Source organism: Gymnodraco acuticeps, unplaced genomic scaffold, assembly GCF_902827175.1.
Source record: "Gymnodraco acuticeps unplaced genomic scaffold, fGymAcu1.1, whole genome shotgun sequence".
In the NCBI taxonomy this organism is placed as follows: Eukaryota; Metazoa; Chordata; class Actinopteri; order Perciformes; family Bathydraconidae; genus Gymnodraco; species Gymnodraco acuticeps.
In genome coordinates this window covers 593917-608999 of record NW_022990764.1, presented here as the reverse complement: position 1 = coordinate 608999, position 15083 = coordinate 593917, and the positions used below count along the sequence as shown (strand labels likewise).

The window sequence follows — 15083 nt, the reverse complement described above, 5'->3', positions numbered from 1 at the left end:
AGTATACACAGTAAAAGTTCTTCATTGTATTTTTGGTAGTAGTCTAAGAAGTACTGAGTCCAACAGTACCAATTATATTAATAGTAGAGGAACAAACCCCCCCAAAAGGCTTTAGTTATCGATATACCCCTATCCGAGGTAGAACAAAGCACAACCATGTTTTTCATTATACTTTAATATGTCTAGTTTATGAAACGGATTGTTGTATACAAATATTTTACTGCAAAATTATTATTTTTGGTTCATGTTTGGAACTTTCCCATAACCGAAAATAGTGAAAATGTGGGCTCCTCTGAAGGGGCGCGTGTTGGCCTTATCCCATGTATCTCTGGAAATAGAGGGTCAAGTGAATAGTCAGCAAAAACTATTTGTATGAAAAGATAAGAGTCTCTGGTACATATAAATGACATTTTTGGGTGATTGGACTCTTTAGTTTAAAAATGACAGAAAAGCATAAACATACCTTTTGCATTTTAAATGTCCTATTCCATTTCCGCCTATGATTTATGTGTGTTTAAGTGTTAATATTACAAAGAAGGTAAAAGGTATTGCTATAGTCTTTGCTTTATATGCATTACCTCTCTGTGAACATTTAGGCCAAATTTGGTGACATTCTGATAATTATTTCCAGAGAGACATGGGATAAGGCCAACACGGTCCCCTTCAGAGGAGCCCACATCTTCACTATTTTCGGTTATAGGAAAGTTCCAAATATTAAATCAGAAATAATACTTTTGCAGTAAAATATTTGTATACAACAATCCATTTCATAAACTAGACATAGGCCTATTAAAGTAATGAAAAAAACATGGTTGTGCTTTGTTCTACCTCGGGTAGGGGTACCTCAACTTTTAGGGACCTTAGTTCCTCTACTATGGATACAAATATGTTTTTCCCTCATCAAATATAGCAGAAGTGGCTTGAATTTGTTCTCAGGAGGGGAGTTTGACAGAGAATAACTGAAAAAGTACACAGTTAAAGTACTTCATTTTATTGTTGGTAGCAGTCAAACTAGTACTGAGTCCAACAGTGTCAGTTTTATTAAGAACTTATGGTAAAACATATTTGTTATCAAAAAATATAGCACAAAAACATGCATTATTGCTCGGCGATTACCGTAAAGACGCTATTAATCGCGCACTCAAAAATGAAGAACTGCTCATTTGGCAAAGCAAATGCGAGAGACGGCTGAGTTGACCGCAGTATGTTACTGGACAAGCTCATCATGAATAGCGGTGGGTGGAACCTAACTTAATAATTAGCCTACTTTAACTCACATTTTAGCTAAGTATTACTCTAAAATAACCTCAACTTTATTAATTGCTGATAATTCAACCCTTACCAGTACCACTCAGAAGAAAAATAATAACAAAATATCCACAATACAGTTTAAAGTAATTCTCAGATTACTGTTTCTGGTCCAGTGACTGTAGCCAAACAGTGAAAAACTGGAAGTGCTGGGTGGAAAAATCAAAGTGAGATGCCACTTTCACTTATGATGCTTTAAGTTACTGTGCCCACATACTTGTACTTATTATAAGGGAGGTTTCAAATGCAGGACTATTAGTTCAGAGAGCACATAACGCAACATATATTATAACATGTAATGATAATTTCTTCAGTGTTGCGTATAAAGATAATATTGTAAAATGGGTGGAGGTTTAAAGTCAAATGACTTTTCCCTGGCATGAAAGCACGGACACATACCCACGCACACCCGGCCCTCGCCACCGCCCCCACCCAAACCAAACACATCCATCCTCGCGCCGTCACAGTCGGGAGCTAAACAGGGAGGGATCACCGAGAATAGTTCAGCTGGTGTCGACACATATCACCGTCTGCTTCGACTATTTCTAACGGGAAAACCGAGAACGTACCGGTGGTGCTGGATACCAGGAGGACGACATGGGGGAGTTCACGGCGTTTTTGCTGTTACTGGTGGCGACCTTGACGCTTTCATTCGAGGTTAGTAGCCTTCGGTGGAGAAATCACAGACGGTGGGAGTGGGTGAGTGGATCCGTGGCTCCGCGGCTCCGCGGCTCATCTGCGGGCCTGTAGCCACACCGACCACCGTCTAACCAGAATACATACGTGTTTAACGGTTATATTTTAAATGTTACGGTCAGCATGAAGGCCGTGTAATCTTAACAGTTAACGGAGCTGCTAATAAAGATAACAATATTACGGGAATTTGACGAGGCCCACTCTTGATGTTATCCAAGGATTTGTTATTTTGTCCAGTTTTGAACATCTTGTTGTGTGCGTTCATCAATATTTCAGGTTTATAGTGTTACACAAGAGATTTACTGCGAGGAATTGGCTAACCAGAAAATGTCAGCAATGCTACCAAGGCCTACCATTAGATGTCAGTGATTGACAGTTTGGCCCTGCAATGTTGGACATGTTTTGGTTAATCCAGTGGAGGGAGTTTCTTTTACGCAGTTATGTATAAGGTAACAATATTGCTTGCTGTAGAAGGAAGTTATTTGTCAGTAACCTAGCTAATGCAGCTAAAAGGGTTTAAAGCTAACGTTAGCTCTTTTCAGAAATGTACACGGATTGGCATGGCAACCGCTAGTGGCTAAAAAACGTCGTACGTATGCAGTCAGTTTGGGATTTGTGTTTTAAACCCGTAAATACACCAGATAAGACCGACACATACAACACGTTGAGGGTTCATTTGTTATATCTCCTGATACAGACGTTATTTTTTTATTTATTGTAATGTATGTGTTATTATTGCTGCTGCTGCTGCTGCTGCTGCGTGGTCATGGCCAACTCGGTCCAGTTCAGCAGTGTTGCAGCTGCAGGGTGTGATATTGCTGAGGAGAATGGAAAAAGATGCAGCCTTTTTAGTTTGACACTAAGCAAGATGGCGCCTGCAGCTTGCTGCTGTTGCTGATGCTTTGCAGGACCAGAGAGAAATACACAGCTTTTGAAGGATCTACTGGAGATAGAATGAATAGGGCCTATATTGCATAATTCAAATCAATATGCATACAGCTACTCTCAGTACCATGCTACACTTAAGGGTGCATGTAACTTAGCAGAGTGTTTCTATTAACTGCAGGCTTGATATAACCCAAACAAAATCCTACGTGCTACATTATAAAATGCCCCTACAGCAGAATAAAGCAGGACACTGCTATTGTCGAGAACCTTCCATTATAACCATGTTGCCATTCTAGTATGACTATGCTGAGGTGCTATACATATGCCATATTGAGAGCACCCTGTGAATTAATTTACATATATTAGTTGTATTTTAGATTGCTATTTTAAGATTGCAATGTTTCATAGGATCATATGATCTGTCTGGTCAGATTGGCTTTATAGCCAATGCAATCTAGGTAAATCCAATCATTGTGTTGAAATGTATTTCATTTCCCTGCATGTGTTTTAGGCTGCAGGCTGAGTCAATGATTAAAAGAGCAGCACAGGCCCTAAGATGTGATAACCTTTGCCGTGGCCTGCTGCCACATTGCCCTACGGTCAAACAGGAGTTTGTAAAAACCTTTTTCTTTCATGTAGATGAAGACTAGTTTCAACTGGTTGTCTCAGTGTAATCCAAGACTACCAAGTAAAGGAGCAATTAAGTAATAGCATGTTTGTTCATATAACTGTGCCTTCTGGTTTATATGCGTGTCCATTAAAGATTAGCCAATGATACATGAGGGTGTCAATGCATGGTATACTCAGTTGGCAGTTTTAGGATTACCATCTTGAGTTGTCTTCCTATTTTACCCATCGCAAAATAAATCAACTATAAAAAATAACAATGGCCTATTAAGGTGAGAATAGAGTAGTTTCAGCATGAAGGAACAATGAGTTAACCCATCCTGAATCACAGGCAGATAATATAATGCAGAGCTTTACAAACAATCGTTGAATTGTCAACAGATGGCTTGGTGGCGTATTGTCAAGCTTGCATCATCAGTCTTTTCTAGTGTCTGCTAGAAAAATACAAGATCCAGAAAGCAAAGCACATTGAGACTGTTGGGCTGAAGAGAAGGTTATATTTTATCTCACATTAGCTCACAGCTGGATTTTAATAGTCTGTGGTTCAAAAGGTTTCTCCTCTTTGCAATGAGACGCAATATGATCTCCACATACTCATTGCGCTTCCTTTAATGTAGGAGATGAGCAAAAGGGCACATGTGCTGGCCTGTGGCTGTAATGCTTAGCTGTCTGGCTTATAGGCTTAAAGGGATAAATCAGAGAATCTTGTCTTGCTCAGGCTTAAACCAGTAATAAAATCCTTTACCTTGTATGTAGTAACTTAAATGTGCAAGGATTTTATAGATGCATTTTGAAGAGACCTTTAACCTTATGATTCACTAATCTATGTCCTGCAGAAAGAGACGTGCAGGACTGCAGGTGAAAGAAAAAGGAATAAACTGAGAGTGGCTAAATATACATTAGCTGCATCAGGAGATATTTATGTTTAAGTTATACTTCAGCCAGTTTGGTACCATCTATCATCATTGTTGTCCTCTCTTTCTCCTTGTCTATCCAGGTGCCTGCTGATGACTCTGTGGATATGCAAACTGAGCCCCAGGTGGCTATGTTCTGCGGGAAGCTCAACATGCACATTAATGTGCAGAGTGGAAAATGGGAGTCTGACCCTTCAGGCACCAAGAGCTGCATCAGCACCAAGGAGGGCATCCTGCAGTACTGCCAAGAGGTATTTATACAGAGTGACGGTGACAGAGAAACACATGGGGACAAATAAATCAAGTAGACAGGAAGATGCAGCTAATGCAGTAACAAAGGACATGAAAATATCTCGCTTTTTCTCCAGGTGTACCCAGAGTTGCAGATTACAAATGTTGTAGAGGCCAACCAGCCGATCAGCATCGAGGACTGGTGCAAGAAAGGCCGCAAGCAATGCCGCAGTCACACCCACATCGTGGTTCCCTACCGCTGCCTGGGTAACAAGTTTACCAGTTCATCATTCGAATGTTACTGAGCATGTTTATTTACATGATATTAACATAGGCCTTCTTCCTTTTTCAGTTGGAGAGTTTGTGAGCGATGCCCTGCTCGTTCCTGACAAGTGTAAGTTCCTGCACCAGGAGCGTATGGACCAGTGTGAGAGCCACCTGCACTGGCACACTGTTGCCAAAGAGGTGAGGAGAAAAAGGTCCTCAATATCAATATCAATATGTTCCTTTGAAATAAAACGGTTGTCACAGGGACCAAGCAAATGAATCACAAGACTCCACTGATGGCATGTTTGAATCTGCGAGGGATTTGTTCAGATTATTGTTATTTTATCGTCGCTCTTTCGTGTTAACCCGTTTGTGGCATCATTGCTTTTACTATAAACTTTCATCTCCTTGTGAAATGTTTAAATGTCGTATGTTTTTTTTGTGTTGTGTATAATTCTATAAGAAGTTGTCATTAATGCTCATTATTATATTTAGTCCTGTGGAGACCGCTCAATGAATCTCCATGACTACGGGATGCTTTTGCCATGTGGTATTGACCGTTTCCGAGGGGTGGAGTTTGTCTGCTGTCCGGCGGAGGCGGAGCGAGAGGCCGACAGCGCTGAGCTGGAAGGGGAGGAGTCAGACGTCTGGTGGGGCGGAGCTGAGACCGAATACTCAGATAACAGGTATCACCACTCACACACATTCATCACACATTCATCCCCTCTGAAGTACACACTGATTCGTTAATACATGAACATCCTCCTCTCCACGCAGCATGACTCGCCCGGCAGAGACAGAGCCAGCCACAACTGAGGACGATGAAGAGGAGGATGAAGAGACAGAAACATTTGAAAGGGATGAGAATGGAGATGGCGATGATGATGATGATGATGAGGACGACGACGATGAGGACGATGTCATCGACGAAAGGGATAGTGATGAGCGCAGTGCTAACATCGCCATGACAACCACCACCACCACCACCACTGAATCCGTTGAGGAAGTCGTCCGAGGTGAGAAATCTAGATGTAGATACAAATGTATTCATTTATCTGCCTTTTTTTCATCGTTGGTTGTTCTGTTGATCGACAATCTCATATTTTTCATTCATTTTTTTTATGTTACATTTTTTTATTTGCCTGTGTGTACATACCTCAGCCGTGTGTTGGGCTCGTGCTGAGTCCGGCCCGTGTCATGCCATGCTGGAGCGTTGGTACTTCCTGCCTGAGAAGGGCAGCTGTGCTCCCTTCTTGTTTGGGGGCTGTGGGGGCAACAGGAATAACTTTGACTCAGAGGAGTACTGCCTAGCGGTCTGCAGCACCTCGTGTAAGTCCCGGGCCGAACCCTCTATACTCTGAAGCGTCCTAACCGCCAGCCTGATTCCTGTCCTCCGGCTGCTGCAGATTATCTTCTGTCTCATTCACTTTCTCTGACTCTCCCTGAGTGTCTGATGGCTCTTAACTACTTGGAGCGCTGACCAGTGTATATATAGTATTTTGCCTAATTTCTCAGGAAGATAAAAACCCATCTTCTGACAGGAAAAGAAAATGCCATAAAGTCAATCATATCCCTTGAATAACTGCTTTTGTTTTTTGTAAAAGTAAAGAAAATATTTACATCGTTTTTTTAACTATAAGGCTTTTAATTTTCTATATTTTTACTGCATCAAGCTTTAACTACACAGACTATATTCAAAATCACTTCTCTGACGGTTTTCATGGGATTTGTTGAGTAGATAGAATTTTACTAGCCATCTTCTTCAATAAGCTTAAGTTACAAGCCATTACACACCATTAGTGTAATTGTTAATGTATGAACTCTTTATTAAAAGGAAAATGAAGATCATTACGTTTCCCTTTTTGTAAAGCAGCCGCGATGCTCTCTTTAACTTCTCATTTCACTGTTTTGACACTAACTGATACTCCTTACTACAGCATGTGGACCAGGCAGCATACATTCTGAACACTGGATATCAGTGTGTCTGCATGCATTTCTACACACACATGCATGCCTTGCAGCTACACATTCTGTGTCTGTGCTGCAGCTCCGTAGTGGTCTGACCTGTTAGTTGTTGGCGTCATAAAAATGTCCTAACTAACTGAGTGTTGCAGAGTGTTGACAGTCATGTATGGGTGAATGAGGGAGAGTACTGTTAAGGGTTAATGGGTTAATTTGCTGTTTGAGTGCAGCTTCTGCCCTTATCCTGACTCAGCACCTTTCCTCTTATCTCCAGGCTCCCATATGAAATAGACATAAGGACAACACTCTCCTGGGAAACTAATCCCCCTTTGTCCCCTTATAGCCCGTCAGTTTTGATATCATTGTTTGTGTCTGTGTTCAACCCATCTGTATGTACTTAACATGTTGTATGTTTTCAACAAACTTTGCATTGATGACTGTTTGTCTGTGCGTCACCTTAGTAGTATGCATTGTGTGGTTTTGATGCACTGGAGTTTTTCTGCATGTATTGTTCATGTATAATTCATACACATTTGTCTTGTGTTTTCCCTTGATCTGTATTTCATTTCTGCCTCTTAATTGTCGTCCAGTGCCCACCATGGCCCCCAGTCCTCCCGACGCAGTGGACCACTACCTTGAAGCACCCGGAGACGACAACGAACACTCTGACTTCCAGAAGGCCAAGGAAAGCCTGGAGGCCAAACACCGTGAAAAGATGTCCCAGGTATGTTTGTGTGTCAGGGTTAACATCCTATACATTCTCTCTGGGATATTGCCCTGTCGATGTATCCACACGAGTTTGTCGGTCTTTAATGCTTCTGTCCCTGATGTGACACTTTTGATGTCCAGGTGATGAGGGAGTGGGAAGAGGCTGAGAGGCAGGCCAAGAAACTTCCCCGTGCTGACAAGAAAGCTGTCATCCAGGTAGGACACGCATCTCAACTCCTTCTGTATTTGTTTTAAAGGATTCTCAACCTTTTGTAAATAAAGTCACTGGGCTGTAAATACGTGTTATTCCTGTCAGCTGTAATGACTCAATAAACTGCTATTCACTGAATTTAGCAGCAGCCTCCCGTATTACCTCTCAGCTGATATCCACAGGGCTAGAAATGCGCTGTGAATGTAAAGGGTTTCTTGCTAGGAGCAGCAACCATACAGCTAGCTTTCAACAAGAACAATAATACTTTAATGGTCAGATCAAGTAGCTCCATTTGCAACATCAACAGGACAAATATTAAGACACAATACAAGAAAAACAAACATTTAACATAACACCACAATCACTGAGAGAAACATACTCAAAGACCTTTTAGTTTACATTTGAGATGTAGCTCTGTTTTTACTGTTAGGATTGACTGGTGCACCAAGGAGTGCTTCAGTCTGACTTGACTTAATAAAGTGGGTTTAGACAGATTTTTTTATTTGGTGATGACTCTTTGTTATCCCCTACAGCCCACCCATTTCGTGTTTTTGAATATATTAATTTGGCTTCCCAACTAGTGCTTGTGTTTGAGGTCTCTCTAAGGCTATGCTTTTTAAGCTGCTCACAAGATTTCACCACAATGAACACATTGTGCTGTCGGCCTCGAAACACTGGCTGCCTTTTATAAAACAACATTGAATATATCCAAGGTAATTCCTACCTAAACGCTTGGTGCTTTTGCTGGCGCAGGGTTGTCTCCCAAATGACTTTTTCTTACAAAAATGAATGGGCAAAGAAATAACTTATTTTAAAAGCAAGAGCAAAATAAAAGTGACACTTGTGGGGAGGATTCTTATATAACTATAACTGGTTGTAATTATAATCAGGCATACAGAGGGAACATTTCAAATTGTAAAATGTTCTTCTTTTGCAGCACTTCCAGGAGAAGGTGGAGGCTCTGGAGCGGGAGGCAGCTGGAGAGAGGCAGCAGCTGGTGGAGACCCACATGGCCCGGGTGGAGGCTCTGCTCAACAGCCACAGACGCCTGGCTCTGGAAAATTACCTCAGCTCCCTGCAGGCCAACCCTCCACGGGTACGAACACACACACACACACACACACACACACACACACACACACACACACACACACACACACACACACACACACACACACACACACACACACACACACACACCAGGGTTTCCGTTAGCCGGTAATTACCGGTTTTTAGCTGGTAAAATTGAATAAAAACCGGTAAATTCAAAACCTGCCGGTCAAAATGTCCGATGCTCCGATTGATTGGCCGCCGGTCATTATCGGCCGATATTCACTCTTAATAGTTTGATCGGTGCCCTCTATAAAGGCCGATCAGGAGAGCTGGATCTGATCGATATGGACATAAACGGCGAATGAAGTATAACCGGATGCGCGAGAGAGATCAGATCAGCTGCTGCATAATCACCTGAAGCCCCGCCCACTGTTTAGCGCGCTGCATGAGAGAGGGAGAGGGAGGGAGAGAGAGAGGGAGAGAGAGAGAGGATCCGTTTCTCCCGTGTTATTATCCAAAGTTAATGTAAACTTTTGAATAATGTACTTCAGCTACTACAAGTAGTTTCTTTGAATGTAATAATTATGTTGTTTGTGGAGTCATTTATTGAAAAATGAATCTGAATTTTTCGATCTGTTATAAAATGTACGATTATAAACTGAAGCAATATAAAAATGAGCCCCATTAACTGCGTTTTAAACATCACGAGTGTCTTCACGGAGTGGTAGATATTCATTTCATGAAGGATTAAGAGAGTAGCTATAGCTGTCTCTGTACATTTCCTAAATACTATTCCCAAACTATTCCACAGTTTTACCTGGAATTTATATAATAAAAACATCAAATGACAGTAATGTTTTTATATGACTCTGCCCCCCCCAGGCTCGTCAGGTGTTGACCCTGCTGAAGAAGTACGTCCGTGCCGAGCAGAAGGACAGGCAGCACACGCTGAAACATTACGAGCATGTCCGCACAGTCGATCCCAAGAAAGCTGCACAGATCCGGCCTCAGGTACACACACAACTCTTAGGCTGTTTTTAATGTGTTTCAAGGATTTAAAGTGATGGTATTGGTAAATTCTTAGTACAAATCTAAACTTAAATGATATGTCAATGTAGATAAACAAAATAATAATTATGAATTAAAGTACAACTTCCTCATTTTCTTCTGACCTTTAGGTTTTGACCCACCTACGTGTGATCGATGAAAGGATGAATCAGTCCGTCGGTCTGCTCTTCAAAGTGCCCAGTGTGGCAAACGAGCTCCAGAGCCAAGTCTGTAAGTGTCTGCTTCTATGCTTCTTACTAACTGTACGAATAACTGCTTTATGATTCACATTTTTGTGAATATTATTATAGTGATCATAGTTATAATTATTATAACCTGATAATATTTTACCAGATCCAATTCAGTTAAATGCTGAAAAACACAGAAAATATCAAGTACTATTTTCTTCCATAGCTTGTTTTTTGTTTTTACATGTCTGAATGTTTTGGCCCTTTCTAGATTTCACAGTTGTTCAATATCAGTTTTAAAGCTAGAAAAATGTGTTGATCAGAAACATTTATACTTATCTGCAAAAATCAAGATACAAGATCAAATGTTTAAGTTATTTTAACAGTGCCAAAAATTAACTAGTTTCAGCTTCTAAAATGTAAATACATATATTGCAAATATTTTTTAAAATAACAATAAAATCCAAAAACGGAAACTCAATAAATACAAACCTTTTTTGGACTATTGGTCGGATAAATTAAGACTTTAAATATATTGCCTTTAACAATGAGCATTTTTAATTGTGGCATTTTTCAATGTTTTCTGTCATGTTAGGGACCAATGAGTAATTAATTTGTTGGGGAAATAATCAGCAGACTAAGCAACAATAAATGTTAAAGATGTGGGCTTGACATGATTATGTCATGGTGTGATGTTTTCATTTTTAAAAGATAAGTTGTTAAATTATGAAACTTACAAACCTACTATTACCAGCTGATGTTACACACAGACTTAATGAAGAAGCTCAGTGCTGAGTGAGACAGAAACCACTTTAACAGCATGTCTGAGGGGATGGATGGTGTGCTGATGGCAGTTAGTTTGTCTTCAGTAACCAGCACACCCACCGCACACTCCATCTATCATCGAACTGCGTCTCACACTCGCTTTCTCCTTTTGCTTCCCAGCTGTTCTGATGCAGAGAGTCCAGGCAGAGCTATCTCAGCAGGTTTCCTCTCTGCAGAGCGATGGGCGGGTGAGTCCAGTTTCACCCACTCGCATGTATGGAGTGTGTCCAGTATAAACTGCACCAGCTCTCTGTCCGACAGTGGAGAGAAACAAAGTCCCACACAAAGAAAGGTTGATGCAGTCTTTGAGAGCAGGTGGTGGAAGAGATTTTGTTTGGCTCAGCTGATCACAGATAGTTGTGACTGTTATTGAGAACAAAAAGGGAGAAACATTTGGTCACACAAGAGAACACTGTACGTGAAGGGAAAAACGTCTAGACTCTCACAGTCATAGATATAATTAGATTTCAGTTTAGTGTATTGGGCAAATAATCACACCAGCCAGTTAAAATGCAATGAGTGATAACTGACTTTCCACTTCTTAAAGAAAGTTAAAGACAGTCTCACATCAATATGTCCATATTTAGACACTTAGGGGAACTTGGATGTAATGATCATTTTCACACACATGGAATTGCACCAAAAATGGCATGTCAGAATCGGCCTAGGAACTGTCCATCAGTGCATCTTCATCCCTGTTAAAGTTGCTCTGTGTGTTTAGGTGGACGGCAGGGTGAGCTACGGTAACGACGCCCTGATGCCAGACCAGGCCTACAGCTCTGCCCCCATGGAGCCCGGCCTGGACGGACTGGGCTTCGTCCACCCTGAGAGCTTCAACCAGGTCAACACAGAAAACCACGGTAACACACACCTACTTTAGTATAGGCATAGCTTAAACTTGTTTGAATAACATAAAATGCAAATGTATATCAATTTGACTTTTTTCACGATATGGCCATATCATGAAATATGGATATGGCATGTAAGGTGCTTTTTTTTAATGTTCTTTATTAATTTTCCTGCAGTTGAGCCTGTTGATGCTCGTCCAATTCCAGATAGAGGACACCCTACACGACCTGGTGAGCGTGTGTTTGTGTGTATTTCGGACCATTTCTGAGTCCAGTATGACTGTGAGCACTTTAAACATGACTGGGCACTTTACAGTTTTTTATTTAAATGTACCTTGGGGTAGGGCTGCTCGATTATGGCAAAAATCATAATCTCGATTATTTGGGTCAATAATTGATATCACGATTATTAAAAACGATTATCCATTTACTTTGAAAACATCAATTTATTAGAGAATTTTTTTTTAACAGTATGTTTTTAACAGTTGATTACCCTGAAACCAAAAAAAACAAACTAAAAAAAATAGAAAAAACTAAATAAAGTAATAAAAAAATAATCGTTTTATTTCGATTACGTTGTTTTCGTAATCTTTGCAAGCCATACTCGTAATTGCGATTTAAAATACGTTTAATTGAGCAGCCCTACCTTGGGGTGATGTGGCTGCATGTTTGATACCAATCCTGATGTGAGGAAAGTAAAAATTTTCTGTTATGTCAGATCTTGTAGTCTTGTTAAAAACTATAATTATTTTAACGCTCAGTTTAAATCAACTAAATGAAGTAACGCTGAGTTTCAAATATCTTTTTAGCTTTTTTTTTAATACAGTATAAATATAATATAATGCAATATGTATTTAGTTATTACATTCCTTTATACATGTATGTGTTTTACTAACAAATATTTGCTGTGTATTTTTGTTTCAGTATCACCCCTGAAGCCAGAGGAGATGCCAAAAGTGCGGAAAGATACTGACGAGAGGCAAAGTGCTGGATATGAAGTCAACCCTCAGAAACTGGTATGAAAGAGCTGAAATACAACAATACGCACATAATGGTGTCTTTTATTTCTGGCCCTGCTCTTATTTCTGTTCTCTTTTTTCCAATTAATTGCAGGTGTTTTTCGCTGAGGATGTTGGATCCAATAAGGGGGCCATTATTGGACTTATGGTTGGAGGGGTTGTCATAGCAACCGTCATTGTCATCACCTTGGTGATGCTGAGAAAGAAACAGTATACTTCTATTCATCACGGTGTGATCGAGGTAAAGAAAGGGTGTTTTGAAAAGATGTGTGTGAGGAATGCAGCAGTTAGTTTGTACAATCGTGTTTTTTTTTGTGTGACACTGAACCCCTCTCTGTGTAGGTCGATGCAGCGGTGACTCCAGAGGAGCGTCACCTGGCCAAGATGCAGCAGAACGGCTACGAAAACCCCACCTACAAATTCTTTGAACAGATGCAGAACTAACAGCTCATCAACATTTCCCCCCTTGAAGTATCCCTAAAACTCACTTGTAGGGTCTGTTCCTTTCTGCCCCTTAGCCCCTACACCTTCAGTTTCTCACCACTACAGGCAAAGGAGAGGTGTGAAGAGTCCTGCAAAGGCTGATTTGTATCTTGCTTACAAGTTAAGAAATGATGAGGGAAGTATTTGTACCAGTTTATGTCTCAATCTGAAGTTTGGGCCGAAATAATTACATGGCACAATCCCTTCTTTATCCCTCAATTGTAAAGTGCCACACATTATATTTACCTGTAATTGATAAGACAAGGGTCCCTGTTTTACCTGCACATTTCTGCAAATCAGAACAAAGACATCAGTGTTTGTAGTGAAAAACCCTGTTGACGATTGACTCGCCACTGAGACCCGAAACATGTAAATCCAAGCTGTTTAAATCCCTGCCTCTCCCTCTCGCTCTGCACGGTTTGTTCCATTTTGCGATGGTAGCTGTGTTTGATGACATAACGGCTCTTAGAGCTGGCGGCGGGCGGAGCACGATTAAAGCCCAACTGTTTCAGGTTTGTTTTTCAAAAAAGAAGAAAAAAAAGAAAAAAAGACATAATCAAAAAATGTAAACGTTGAAGAATTTTGAATGTTTTTTTTTGTTTTCTTATTTTTTTTATGTGTAATATATTAAGACAGAGATTAGCTGTAAGTATATGTAGTGCATGGCAATATTGAAGACAGATGCAGTATATTATATGTTGAGGTCCTCTCACTAGATATTTTAGCAGGATTGTACATTTCTCGTGTCTTCTTTGTGATCTTGTGATATGAAGAAGAAAAAGAGTATTCAGAACCGGTCTGCTTTGTTGTCACAGACTTGCTTTAACTTTGGCTCGTTACACTCATCTCCATGCTTCACTGTTGTGTTAGCTGCATGGGCAGAATGCTCTATATGTAATATATACGAAGTGTTATAGTATGTATCCGAAAGGAAGACAATTTTGTTACTGTTTGCGTTCTATGCACTCTGTCATTTTAGAAGATCACCAAATATTATTCCTGTTAATTCCCTAATGCCAATTCACGCTGCTCATTGGGTTTTTAACAGGTTTAAATCGAATTTTCTAAATCTATCATTCCACTCTTGAGTTTATATATTTGGAGATCAGCTCTCAATGGCCCACTTTCATTATCAAGCTCCACCTCAAGTCTTTCCCCCTTGTTTAGTTGTTCTTCACTCTAACCCGGCTTTCCTGTTTATCCACTCTTTCTGGCTGTGTCAGCATTATTGTGAAGCACAGCACGTAGCTAAAAGACTTGTTGTTGGGCCAACAGATATGATGCGTTTCTCCTCTTCACACATTCCTTCACCAAATCTCTCATTCTATTTTTCTACATTTCCTGCGTAAACATGTACAGTGCTTCTGTTCGTCCTGTGGTGAATGTTTCTTTGCCTGCATATCTGTTGTTAACAATCATCACCATCAGTACTGGGAGTGGACCACATGTCACATCGGAATAGAGACACATTTCCCTCTCCCTTGATTAAGTTATTAATGCCACCTCCAGTAAACATGAATGTGACATGAATATTGTGCTTTTTATACCATAGAAATACAACACATATCGCCTCTACACATTATGTGATCAGACACACTTAGTGAAGCCCTTAATCAGATGAATGTTTAAACATTTGAATTGATGCTCACTCTGGGTGTCTTTGGAGAAATGTGTTTTTAAAAAAAATGATGCTTTTTCCCCCCCCCCCGTTATTGTGTAGTTAAATGGACCATTGCGTAGAGTAAGGAAAAAGCTTTCTACACTCACTATACCATGAATAAAATTTTGAATGTACATAAGTTGCTGGC

The 15083-nt window shown here is 40.4% G+C and overlaps 1 protein-coding gene across 2 annotated transcripts; it reads left to right on the top strand.

The window, feature by feature from the left end:
* The first annotated feature begins 1720 nt into the window (after positions 1–1720).
* On the top strand, positions 1721–15074 carry LOC117556872 (amyloid-beta A4 protein-like). Of its 2 annotated transcripts, XM_034232441.1 has the most exons (18): positions 1721–1965; positions 4517–4684; positions 4802–4931; positions 5017–5129; positions 5427–5617; positions 5709–5947; positions 6093–6260; positions 7484–7617; positions 7743–7817; positions 8750–8908; positions 9748–9876; positions 10044–10143; positions 11046–11113; positions 11647–11785; positions 11951–12004; positions 12698–12789; positions 12887–13033; positions 13135–15074. In XM_034232441.1, the coding sequence occupies exons 1-18, from the start codon at positions 1906–1908 to the stop codon at positions 13234–13236; spliced, it is 2268 nt and encodes a 755-aa protein (XP_034088332.1). In that variant the 5' UTR covers positions 1721–1905; the 3' UTR covers positions 13237–15074. The 2 variants fall into 2 exon arrangements, with proteins under 2 accessions (XP_034088332.1, XP_034088333.1); XM_034232442.1 differs by lacking the exon at positions 6093–6260 and having other exon boundaries at positions 1722–1965.
* The last annotated feature ends 9 nt before the right edge of the window (positions 15075–15083 follow it).

Bases quoted from the DNA above. Each gene is read 5' to 3' on its own strand.
- LOC117556872 (XM_034232441.1), top strand. From the start codon at position 1,906: ATGGGGGAGTTCACGGCGTTTTTGCTGTTACTGGTGGCGACCTTGACG. The intron at 4,932-5,016 runs GTAACAAGTTTA...TTCCTTTTTCAG, and splicing joins GGTTCCCTACCGCTGCCTGG to TTGGAGAGTTTGTGAGCGAT. The intron at 11,114-11,646 runs GTGAGTCCAGTT...CTGTGTGTTTAG, and splicing joins CTCTGCAGAGCGATGGGCGG to GTGGACGGCAGGGTGAGCTA.